General features: G+C 39.0%; 1 protein-coding gene across 4 annotated transcripts; it reads left to right on the forward strand.

Annotated features, from left to right (window-relative positions):
* The first annotated feature begins 3925 nt into the window (after nt 1–3925).
* On the forward strand, nt 3926–13043 carry LOC104103692 (uncharacterized). Of its 4 annotated transcripts, none has more exons than XM_070195917.1 (14): nt 3927–4130; nt 5264–5681; nt 5765–5901; nt 7402–7515; nt 7600–7683; nt 9181–9316; nt 9617–9780; nt 9856–9982; nt 10067–10210; nt 10395–10490; nt 10618–10713; nt 10840–10935; nt 11065–11160; nt 11420–13043. In XM_070195917.1, exons 2-14 carry the CDS (start codon nt 5361–5363, stop codon nt 12689–12691), a joined length of 2883 nt encoding a protein of 960 aa, XP_070052018.1. In that variant the 5' UTR covers nt 3927–4130; nt 5264–5360; the 3' UTR covers nt 12692–13043. The 4 variants fall into 4 exon arrangements, with proteins under 4 accessions (XP_070052020.1, XP_070052021.1, XP_070052018.1 ...); XM_070195918.1 differs by having other exon boundaries at nt 5267–5681; XM_070195919.1 differs by lacking the exon at nt 10618–10713 and having other exon boundaries at nt 3926–4130.
* Nucleotides 13044–13268: the final 225 nt, after the last annotated feature.

A 13268-nucleotide genomic window follows, 5' to 3' on the forward strand; every position in this document is an offset into this window, starting at 1 on the left:
CTCACTAAACGGATTGAAACGGGAGAAAAGAAAACCGAGGCAAATGAGAAGAAAGTAGAGACATACAACTCCCAGGTTGACCAAATACCGGGGGCACTACCGATTCTAAAGATACTAAATGGCCCAGCCCCTACAAACCGATCCATCCCAAAGAAACTCTAATCAAATATGCAAATACCATGGTACTCATGGTCATAAAACCAAAAACTGCAGGCAACTAAGGGATGAGGTGGCCCGTCTATTCAACGAGGGGCACCTTCGCGAATTCTTGAGCGACCGAGCTAAAAACCATTTCAGATACAGGGATGCAAACAGGAAAAATGAGCAGGAAGAACCTCAGCACGTGATTCACATGATCGTTGTGGGGTTGATATTCCACATGGGCATGTGTTAAAACGCACTAAAGTATAAATCACCAGGGAAAAGCGAACCCGTGACTATGTGCCATAAGGCACTTTATCATTCAATGATGATGAAGCAAAATGGATCTCACAACCCCGCAATGATGCTTTGGTAATCTCTATCCTTATGAATAAAATTCATATTAAACGTGTTTTAATTGATCCAGGAAGCTCGGCTAATATTATTCGATCGAGGGTCGTGAATCAGCTCGGCCTGCAAGATTAGATCATTCTCGCAGCTCGGATTCTCAATGGCTTCAACATGGAGAGTGAAATAACTAAAGATGAAATCATCATACCAGTAAATGTAGCCGGAACTATTCAAGAAATAAATTTCCATGTGATCGAGGGCGATATGAGATACAACGCACTGCTCGGAAGACCCTGGGTTCACAACATGAGGGTGGTCCCCTCAACTCTTCACCAAATGCTGAAGTTCCCAACACCAGATGGAGTAGAAACGGTGTATGGGGAACAACATGCTGCCAAATAGATGTTCGCAGTCGACGAAGTAATACCGGTATCGGCACTTTCGTCAACAAAGGGAACAAAGAGAGCATCTGGAGAGTCTTGATCCTGGGTGTTGTGCATGGAATTTTAGCACTTCAACCGTGGCACCTTCGATCCTTCATAATTCCCAAGGATTCCGATGCCACCAAATTGGCAATCGAAGAGCTGGAGCAAGTCATACTGATCGAGTATCTACCCGATCGAAAGCCCCCGAACTCAGGGAAAAACTCATTAAATTTCTTATCAATAATATGGATTATTTTGCTTGGTCCCACCTAGATATGACATGAATCTCGCCGGAGATCACTACACATCGACTGAGCTTGGACCCGAAGTTGCGCCCGGTAAAACAAAAGAGAAGGCCTCAGTCCGAGGTAAAACATGCATTCATCAAGGACGAGGTAACCAAACTTCTAAGAATAGGATCCATTCAGTAAGTAAAATATCCCGAATGATTAGCAAATGTAGTCGTAGTCCCTAAAAAGGGAAATAAACTTAGAATGTGCGTAGACTATAAAGATTTAAACAAAGCATGTCCTAAAAACTCTTTTACTCTGCCGAATATCGATCGCATGATCGATGCCACGACTGGCCACAGGATCCTTAGTTTTCTCGATGCCTACTCCGGCTACAATCAAATACAAATGAACCCGGAGGATCGGGAAAAGACTTCGTTCATCACTAAGTACGACACCTATTGTTATAATGTAATGTCATTTGGACTAAAAAATGTTGGTGTCACTTATCAACGCTTAGTAAATCGAATGTTCGAAGAACAAATAGGTAAATTAATGGAGGTTTATATTGATGATATGCTAGTTAAGTCCATGCGAGCAGAGGACCATTTGACACATTTGCAGGAGACCTTCGATATACTGAGGAAATCCAAGATGAAACTCAACCCAGAGAAATGTGCATTCGGGGTCAGCTCGGGCAAGTTCCTCGGCTTTATGGTATCAAATCGGGGGATCGAAATCAACCCCGATAAAATCAAGGCAATCGAAGATATCACAACCGTAGACAATGTTAAGGCCGTGCAAAGATTAACAGGGCACATAGCTGCCCTAGACCGATTCATATCGAGGTCTTCAGATAGAAGTCACAGGTTCTTCTCACTGCTAAAAAAGAAGAACAATTTTGCATGGACCCCGGAATGCCAACAAGCATTGGAAGAATTAAAGCGGTACCTCTCGAGCCCACCACTGCTTCATACTCTAAAAGCGGACGAGCAACTCTACTTGTACTTAGCAGTCTCGGAAATCGCGGTAAGTGAGGTCCTAGTTCGAGAAGAGCAAGGTACGCAATTTTCTGTTTACTATGTTAGTCGAACTTTAGGTGAGGCCGTGATTCGGTACCCACACTTAGAAAATTTAGCGCTTGCCCTAATAAGCGCCTCTAGGAAATTAAACCATATTTTTGGTGTCACCCGATCTGTGTGGTGACTACTTATCCCCTTCACAATGTTTTGCATAAGCCTGAACTTTCAGCCTAGTTGGCCAAATGGGCCGTCGAGATTAGTGGGGTATGATATCGAGTATCGACCTCGGATGACCATCAAGTCTCAAATCTCAGCAGACTTCATGGCCGACTTTACACCAACCCTCGTACCCGAGGTCGAAAATGAACTATTAATAAAGTCGGGTACATCATCGGGGATGTGGTCCCTCTTCACATACGGTGCTTCGAACGTGAAGGGGTCCGGGTTAGGCATCGTTTTAAAGCCACCCACGGGTAATACAATTAGACAAGCTATCAAAACAGCCAAGTTAACTAACAATGAGACCGAGTATGAGGCCATGATTGCAGGTCTCGAGCCAGCTGAAGGTTTGGGAGCAGAAGTCGTTGAGGCCAAATGTGACTCCCTGCTTGTGGTAAACCAAGTCAACAGAATCTTCAAGGTTCGAGAAGATCGAATGCAGAGATACTTGGACAAACTACAAGTGACTCTACATCGGTTTAAAGAATGGACCCTACAACATGTGCTTCGAGAACAAAACAGCGAGGCCAATGCCTTCGCAAATTTGGGGTCATCAGTCGAAGATGACAAGATTAGCTCGGGGACTGTCGTACAACTTTCAAGATCAGTAATCGAAGAAGACCACGCCGAAATCAACTCCACAAGTCTGACCTGGGATTGGAGGAACAAATATATCGAATACCTAAAGAATGGGAAGCTTCCATCGGATCTTAAGGAATCGAGGATTCTACGTATGAAGGCCGCACCATTCACATTGGCCGAAGACGAAATACTGTATAGAAGGATGTTCGATGGACCATTGGCAATATGTTTAGGATCAGGAGATACCGACTACGTCCTACGAGAAATCCACGAGGGCACCTGTGGAAATCATTCTGGTGCCCTCTCTTTAACTTATACTCTCTTGTTCATCATCTTGCTTTATTTTTAATTGCTTTGGTATCAATCAGTTCGAGGGCACCCTATCTCGAGGGTTGAATTCTATTTCAATACTGGTTTGATTTACTTTATAGTTCATTTTTGTTATTAATCTTCATATTTATCAATTGGTGTGAAGTGAAATCACGTGTCCTTAGAACCATATTATAAGTTTAATTGTTATCTAATTTTAAGGGTAAACAAAATTGTTGCTCCAACGATATAAGAGAAGGCAACTGAATAAAGACTTATTGAGGTTGAAGTCTATAACAGAAGATGCTATCGCAACTCTAAGTCTCTAAGCCTAAGGAACTGATTAGGGAATTAGGGGGTTTGGGGTGTTGGGCTTAGGCTTAGATTATTGGGCTGGAAAATAGAAATAGAGGTGAACTTAAACTTAAATATTTTAGTATAACGAAATATCAAAAATTCAATACCAAATATCATATCGAAATATCAAAAAATATCAAAATACCGTTAAACTGATACAAAAATACCAAATTATTTCGATCCGATTCGAAATTCGTTTGTCCGAATTTTATGTCCACTCCTAGCAAAAACCATAACGGGTCCTCTTGGTCCAAATTTTACCATACGCCGAGAAGGAAAAAGAAAGGAAAAGAGGGAGAGAGAGAAATAAAAAATAAAAAAGAGAGAAGAGAGAGAGAGGAAGAGAGAGAAAACAAAAAAAGAAAAAGGAAAAAAGGTCGCCAGTGCTTGTGCTTTGTCCCGAAGAGTATCGGATAACGCTGCAACCCTTGTGCTCCTCGGTCGCCCTGTCTTCATTGCTGCCGCCTCGTTCCTCTGTATTAACTTTGTTTCAGGTATTTTAGCTTCATAGTTTAGGGCTTTGTTATTTGTGTCAAAGTTGCCTTCTTTATTCGATTTTATATCTTTCTCATGCTGCGATTTATCTTATTAGCCTTCAACCCTATATTATTTCACTGGATTTCTGTTTCTCCTTTTACTTATTAAACGGCATCAATCCTGTCGCGAGAATTTCACATTGTCCTACTATCACTGCCTTCGTATTTTGGGCTTTCATTATTTGGTACCTTTTTTAGATATAAATTTTATGCTCTGTTATGTACATAACCAGCTATCAATTTGTTTATCCAACACACTTAACTGGGTGTGCTCATTAATCTTATTAGTGATCTCCCTCTCTCTCTCTCTCTCTATATATATATATATATATATATATATATATATATATTCATAGTCTTGTAAATTTTATGTATCATAATCTCTTTCTGTTATTATTTTCCAATTATTTCCCTTGCCCGAGTGCCTTCAGGGGGGGAAGGGAGGGACAGCGACAAGGACAGTTGGAGGTTGATAGTGGAGTGAGGATTGTATGGTTCTCTAATCTTAATCTATTTGATCATAGAGGTGGACTTGATCTGCTTTCCTTGGGTACCGATACATTAAGAGGTGACTTGGCAACTGAAACGTGTCTCAATTGTTTCCTTAATTGAACATGCATTCGGATGAGCTCTTGCTCTTTATGAAGCTTGTTTGTTTATAATTTATTACCTGTTCTGTCTACATACTTTGAATGAACGATTTTACCTCATCTGCGTATCATTGCACTTGATTGGAATTCAATTTCCCTCTTTTACCTATAGGATGTGTGAAGACGAGGACAGGTTGTCTGTAGAATCATCAACTTCAAGCTTCCTTTTCATATTTCATCAAAAATTGATTTGTCTTGGCTGCAATGCTTTCAAAGTAAAACGTTCTTGCATTAACATTCTTGGGTACCATCGCACCAGGATGACCTAAGAACATATTTTTCCAGCACTATGACATTCTCTAATATTTGGTGTTCGGTGCTAAGCATTTTTTGATTTTGATTTTTGGAAATGGAATGCTTTTGTGTGTTCTAGTTGAACATTTCTTTTCAAACAATTTTAAAGTTAGCTTGCTAAATTTTTTGTTTTAATGTTTTTGTTAGAAGCTCTCAACTGACTACTCCTAGGGAGGGACTCATTGATCAAAATTGAGATAGCATCATTATGCTCTAGTGGTAATTGTTGTGGCTTGCTTTGACAATGGTGGCTGATCAGTGGAAGAAACGTCTATGTGCTGCCAGCACTGTTGACTATTCTCAGGAACCCCATGGATTGAAGAAGAAGAAGAAGAAGCAGGGATTAGCAAGATATAGTTTGAAGTTAAGATCCAATGTTTCTCTGGTCTGGGATGACAAAAAAAGGTGTGTTCTTGCCAAGAAGGAGCAAATTGGCATTTCATGGAGAGACTTGACTCCCTTTTTGGATTCTCTTTCCCACCATCATAGTATACTGGCTGATGTTTTTACTCTACCTCACGAAATTTTTGAATTCGAAAATTTAAGTGAGGTCCTCTCGCACAAGGTAATTGTCTAGCAAGTTGTGTATGCTAAATATACTGGAAGCTATGATTTTCCTTGTGTCTTACACTATGAGAATTGATATAGGTCTGGCAGGCAAACTTGTCAGAAGATGAGAGAGGATTTCTTACGCAATTTTTGCCGGAAGGGTCAGAACCAGATGAAATTGTCTGTAAATTGCTGGGGCAGGAAAATTTTCACTTCGGAAATCCTTTTGTTAAGTGGCAAGTCTTTCTTTACTAAATATCTCCGCATGACAACATTGCACGTCTGAGAACAATATGTCAGATGTTCTTACGGAAACATTCAATTTTCCTTTTTTAACTTATTAGGAATTTGTACTTCAGGTTGCTGTGACTTCTATTGTTACTTCGGATAGTAGGAGTTGTGGTGGGCTCTTGATATTTTATTTTTGATCTGACGGTACTCGGGTTGGTCTTCTCATTTCAGGGAATTATCAAATTTTGATGGGATATGGTTCCATTTTCTTAGTTTTCCATACATGTAAAAGAAGCTAGGAGATGTTTTTGATATAAATTGAGATTGTGCAGATAAAGATACTGATTTTAGCATTGTGTTCTTCCGATGAGATTGGAAATTATAGTTATCCCACCAAGCAGCAATTGTTTTACGGATGCAAAGAGAGGTCGTGAGGCACATGGAGAAGAAAAGATGAACTAAGGCTTCTTAGTGTCTATGGATGTAGTTTGGTATGACCATAATATGATACATTAGGCTGTAATACAATGGATCAACTCCTCAAAAAAAAAAGATCAATACAAGGGATTTTGAGGATCATAATACACAGATGTATCAACTGTAACTGTGCCAACAAGAGGAATCAAACACTTAAATTTTAACAAAACCTAATATGAAGTGCAATCGACCTACCACACATTGGCTTTTAATAATTTCCCTAGCATAGTCCTTAATTTTACCAAATTCCTTTCAAGTCTAGAGAAGCATAGGCTTTCTCTATTATGGCACAAGCATGTTCTTGTAATTGTTTTGGCGTTGAACTGTAGTTCTCTTAACCGCCTGAGACCTCTTTTCTACCTCCTTAGTTGTTGGGCGTATTCTATCTGATCACATAACCTTCTAAAAAAATTGTATTGTTGCTACAGTCTTTTGTTGACTAGTTGCTTAATTATGCACTTATTAACCTTGTATCTTACATCATTGTGCCAATTATCTGAAAAAATCTCTAAATCAACATCTCAAGTTGCAAAGAGGTTAGCATAGACTACCTTATGACAAGTAGTATGTTTCATCAGAGGCGGATCCAAGATTTGAAGTTTATGGGTTCCTACAATGATCTCAAGTTAATAACTGGATTCGCAGTCACATATTTGTAGATTTTAATACATATACAAGGTTTGGGCAAAAGTTAATGGGTTCCTTGGAACCCGCATCTTAGCCTCTAGATTCGCCACTGGTTTCATGACCATCTGCACTAGCAGCCCCAGCTGCTACATAACTTTTCTGCATAGCATCTAGTAGATAATCTTTTAACTCTTTCATTTTCAAGTGCTTTATACTTTTGATTGGAGAGATTTTGACTATCGCTGAGCATTAAGGATAATTTGCCTTTAAAATACTTTTCTGTTTCTAGTTATAGTTTACTATGCATGCTTAACTATGCATTTATCTGGACTTGTGTGATTTGACCCCTTACAGAGATGTTATGTGAATTTCATGTTTAAAAGTCTTTGGTATCTTTGCAGGGGTCAGATGATTTGTTCTGGTAGCTTTCACCCTGATAATGTTATGCGTCAGGAACATCTTTTCAAGGCTAACAAGAAGGCGTATTACATGGAATTACAAAATTACCATAATAAGTATGCAGTTTTCCTAACTGTCCCTTTTTAACCTTATTTTCAGAACATTTTGCTGTTTGCGTTACATTTTACTTCTCGTGGCAGTATGATTGAGAAGTTGCAGTTATGGAAGGAAAATGTGGAGAGCTGTAAAGACTCTGAGGAAGAATTGGTGGAGAGAATATTGAGGTGAGTTCTCTTTCATTTTCTTATATCATAGGTTTCTTTAGGATCTTAAAGAAGCAACTAGAAAATTTGCTTCTCAGCAATAATGAAGTAAAGGAAAAGAAAGGGAGTGAGACTTTTTTATGCATATATTTATTTGAATGGGAAATGGAAGTTAAAAAAGAGAAGAGAATTAACTTAAGATTGCGGAATATTTTATTGCTCGCATTTTGAGTTTTGCTAAAATTTGTTTTTGAAGTTTCCACCTTCAGTGGAGAATGCGGTAAATGCGTAATGTTATCCACACATCGGCTTGAATTGTGCCACTAATTTAGTGAAAAACATCATGTGTTCTCTTGGGTTTCTTTATGTCTTGCCTTCTCCTCTGTCTCCACTGTAAACTGAATGTGTGTTTCCCACTGTCGACTATGTCTTAAAATAATTCCATTTCCAAACCATACAGAGTTTGGTCAAGTGAAACTGAAGATTAAAAGCTCAGGTTCAAAAAATATCACAAAATGTTTTGTGTGAAAAATCCTCAAGAAGAAAAGAACTGAGTAGAGCGTAATTTATAATTATTTTTGATGTCAAATGATTTCATTATTTACCTCGTAAGAAAAGTCTAATGATTTTATTATTTACCTCGTAACAAAAGTCGAATGAATTTATTGCCCAATAGAGCATAAAATGCTTCAAAATGATGAAAAGTTTGAAGAAAGAATTTATAAATAACTTGACTATAACGTCTTAAAACTTGTGTCCGCCCATGACTTTCTTGTTTACCAAACGCCAGGAATACTTTAGGAATATAGACAGTGTTTAGTTGGTGAGAATTCACCTCTTTTCTTCTTTCTTTTCACACTAAAAAGTCGATTCACTATTGGTTTGCAAAGGAAATTTCCGGGTTAGGAGCCAAACCACTTCATTGATAAATCTGAAGACTTTTCCTCTTTTTTCCATGTCGTTTTCTTGTTGAGCCTGAATTTCATGGAATCTAGGATACCCTTTTTATGACACCTGAATCTTCATCTCGGCATGACAAAGGTTGTAGTAATGAACGCCTGAACATTTTGATGTTGGATGGGGATAGTCAGAGAGGGTATACTGTCTTTTGCCTTGAGCACTGTCTTTCTGTATTGATCTCGATATATAAGGAAATTTAAGAAGAAAGAAAGAAGCACATGAAAAGAGATAAAGGATAACTTAGAAGAAATATTGAAATCGTTTTGACAACTGCTCTAAGTTGTGCCAGAGTAGGAGTTTCATGCAAAGATCCTTTTGGTTCTTTTTTCTTGACATTGTTGTTCTTGAATTGAGCTTAACCTTTTTGGTTATCAATGAATCTGTTTGAATAAAGTAGATGAAAAGAATTTATTGAATGAGGAAGCAAAAGAGAAGATACAATAAGCTTACACTGTGACTTCTTAAATTCTGGTTGTATGCTTGTGATTGTTAATATGGTAATTGCATCTTTCCCCACTATAAGGGAGCATGACAGACGTGCCTTTTTTTGGTATTCAGAAAGGGCTTCACAGAAGGAACCTATGGCAGTTCACCTGATGGAGCTAAGGTGATTGGAAGGTCTAGGAAAGGAGAAAAGCTAAACAAGCGCAATATCCAACACAGCGATGGCGCCAAATACATGTCTTATATTAAGGTGGCTATGCTTTGGTTGGAACATCTTATGAATCTATTTAAAATTTTCCAATGATCTTGATTTTGATTGTTTTCTCACCAAAAATTGGAGCTCTCACATGTTGCTGCCATTATTCAGCAAGATGTTAGCCAGCCATTTTGTCTCTTGAGTTCTTACATAGAATGCTTTTCATTTCAGTCCTTCATGTGTGGAAATTCTGTTGGGAGTCGGGACTTGTTGATTATATGGAATTTTCTCGAGTTCCAATGGCTGATACTCTTTCTCCATCCTTCTTCCCCTCCTTTCTTCATCATATTTCAGGTCAGTCGAGAACACTATCAACGTGTTAAGAACAGCATGAAGCATAATAGTAATAGCATTCAGCCCAGGTCTCTGAGCAACGTGTTAGGTGATATGGAAAATCTCCATGTACAGCCATTTGAATTTTATGAGGAAGAGGAACGTCAGAAGTTACATGACCACTGGTTAGTGCTGTGGAGCAAAACGTTTCTTCTAGTTTATCAATGTTTTCCATATCAGTTCATAGTGTGTTTGTACAGGCTGCACCTGGCAAACAGGGATGTCCCTGCTGGTTTTGCAAACTGGATACAGAGACGTTCACAGGGATTGCAAGTGAGAAAATCATTAGGTCAAGAAATGGAACAGAAACTGAAAGTCCAAATTAAGGTCTATCTTAGGAGTGCATCTTATATATCAAGTTCCCAGAATCTCCTGAATTATCTGACAATTTGTTTTTACTTGGTTTATCAGGGGGAAGAGGAAAAGATCCCCGATGGGATCTTTGCAGAACTAACTGATACTAAAGAAGGAGAAGAGAGAAGGAGCTCTGATGGGATCTTTGCTGAACTAACTGATAATAAAGAAGCAGAAGTTGCACTCTCAATGGAAGTAGAGGTTTATACTTTTAGCTTATCTCCCCTTTGTGTCTGAGGGTCATTGTGGTTTTTATCTCTTCACCTTTTGAGGAATCAGTTTTGAAGATTATATTCTTCTGAATGGTTTTCTTGTTTTTTCTAATGGAAGTTCCAGATAGTCTATCTTAGTTATCTAATTGTTAAATTGTCTAAGTTTGCTCTAGGTTGATCAGCCAGAGGGCAACAAAATATCTGATGGGTTGATTGAGAAGCAGATGGAAAGCGAGATAGTAAATAATGAGCTTTCTCTACACTTGGAGGTCAGTTATACTAAAAAACCAAATGTATAGAGGCCAAAAGTCTTCACCTACATTCTTATAATTAGTGTATGTCAAAAGGGAAGATGGTCTCCTTGTCTAATTGTTAAATTGTTTAAGTTTGCTCTAGGTTGATCAGCATGAGAGCAACGGAAAATCTGATGGGTTGGTCGAGATGCAAATGGAATGCGAGATAGTAAATAATGAGCTTTCTCTACAGCCGGAGGTCAGTTATACTAATAGAAAACCAATTTTATAGCGAAAAGTCTTCACCTACATTCTTACAATTCATGTATGTCAAAGGGAAGATGGTCTCCTTGTCTAATTGTTGAATTGTCTGAGTTTGCTCTAGGTTGATCAGCATGAGAGCAACGAAAAATCTGATGGGTTGATCGAAAAGCAAATGGAAAGCGAAATAGTAAATACTGAGCTTTTTCTACTGTCGGAGGTCAGTTATACTGATAGAAAACCAATTGTATAGAGGCGAAAAGTCTTCACCTACATTCTTACAATTCGTGTATGTCGAAGGGAAGATGGTCTTCTTGTCTAATTTAAACATTTTCCAAGTTTGCTTTAGGTTGATCAGCATGAGGGCAAAGAAGAATGTGATGGGTTGATCAAGAAGCAAATGGAAAGAGAAATAGTAAATGATGAGCTTCCTCTACAGCCAGAGGTCAGTTATACTAATAGAAAAACAATTGTATTGAGGCGAAAAGAATTCACCTAAATTCTTACCAACTTTTGTATTGTCAAAGGGAAGATAGTCTTCTTAAAAACACGGGCCCTGTCTCGTTAAATACAAATAAATGAGTGGTAGAGTATTCAGTTAAGATCTTTTAGTTAAACCATAATTTTCCTGAGAAGAAATCTGTTAGTTTTCCTATGTGCTTGATAAGATTCAAATAAAACTCTTTGGGTTATATGATGGTCAGGATCAGGAGGGAGGAGAGTCTGCAAGCTTATGTGATAAACAGACTCCTGATAGCACAGCTAACACTGATTATGATGATGAATCTCTCCCCGTCTCACTCAATCAGCATCTTGATCATGTTTCACTTGTTGAGAGCAATCAGTTAGACCACTTTAAGCTGGACTCTAACGAGAACCATATAATCCAGCAAGCAGATGAAGTTTCTCCAACTCTATCGGAGTATCCTGAGGAAGGGTTGAATAATGTGGATGGTCCTGTTGATCAGGGGGATCCTCTTGCTTCTACCAGTAATGGTTGGTCAGCAGTTAGCATAGCTACTTCTTATGGACGTGCCACTCCCATAAGTCATGAATATTCTTCTGTTGAGGAGTTGTCACTTGGGCATCCTCGAGTTACCGATGAGCCAGCGGCTAGTCTTATTAATCTGGGAGTTGTCCCTACAGAAAAGGATGCTGGGAGGGATATGTTGCCCAGAGAACCCAGTGATGTTTCTCTTTTTGGTTCATACCCTCAGAACAGGAATGAAATGTTTCAACCATTTTTTAAAGGTCCAGATAGTTTATCTTACAATCATGAGCATAGACAGCCTCCACTGGTGTACCAACCATCAAGCAATCTGATCGTGGAGCCAGGTCAATATTCTGGTCATTTAAGGGAGCAGCTTCATGCGCAGTTACCCTTGGAGCTAAGGCACAAGGGACTGAATGATCTCCTCATGCATCAGAACTTTCAGGAGAATCTATACCCAGATGGAGGTCGATACTCTTTCCCTAGGCATGAGCAGTTGAATGTTGGCATGCAAGATTGGGCTGTCAATTCTGTTCATGTATCAGCACCGTCTCAAACTCATTTAAGCAGTGGAGACTTGTTAAGTCAGAATTGGTTCTCTGGAGAGAATCATGGCCGTGGGGCCTGGTCTACTTTGGAAGGTATTGGCGGTCCATCTCAGAGCATTGGAAGTGTAAACAACTCAGATCAGAGCTTGTACAGTGTTTTATCTGAATGTAACACACTGCATCAGAGTGGCTCTTATGATCTATCAGGACCAAGAGAACGCTTGATCCCTTCAAGGAACTATGGTGAGATGGATGCGGCAGTTACCACAACGAGCAATGCCTCGCTGCAACCAGCTAAACCCCTTAGTTACATGAGTAGCCAGGAAAGTCCTGGAGGCCTTAAACCCAATGGTCTCGGATGGGTGAGCATGTCTACTCAGAATCCTGGGTTACAGGATTCGATGGGTAAACCATTCTTGAGGTCCTGGAATCCATAGGGATGTTGCGTTGCACAATGATACGCGGCTCCAAGAGTCTGCAGGACAAAAGTTGATGTAAACTTGTACACCACAAGAATCAAGATGCAGCCAGATTTTATTGCAATTGTTTTGAGGTGAGGCTGCTGCAAGGCTTTTCTTGACGATGTCAAGCCTCATAGGCTTTTTGTAAATACATACGTTAGACAAATCTAATGTCTGTGTATATACTAGATATTTATAGATATAGGGAGATTGGTTTAGTCATGGAGATCCAATGGTTCTTTAACTAGATATCTAGCTAATATAGTGTTGCTCGTATTTTTCATTTTTTTCTTTGTTGGTAAAATAAAATGTCGCATATTTTGTTCAATGCTCTCCTTTCAGTACAAACTAAATTGTTAGAAAATTCTTCTGACAACATTACCTACACCTAACTGCAGAAGTGAGGTTTTGTGCTATGTACTTTGGGCATTATGTTGGTTTATTTTGAGGCGGAAATTGTACCATCACTACCAGCTTAATGTGGTAACCCTTCATGATTCGCTCATTAGTGTTTTCTCCGGATGCATTTGGCTAAATTAAAAATTAACGAGAA

Source organism: Nicotiana tomentosiformis, chromosome 2, assembly GCF_000390325.3.
Source record: "Nicotiana tomentosiformis chromosome 2, ASM39032v3, whole genome shotgun sequence".
Classification (NCBI taxonomy): Eukaryota; Viridiplantae; Streptophyta; class Magnoliopsida; order Solanales; family Solanaceae; genus Nicotiana; species Nicotiana tomentosiformis.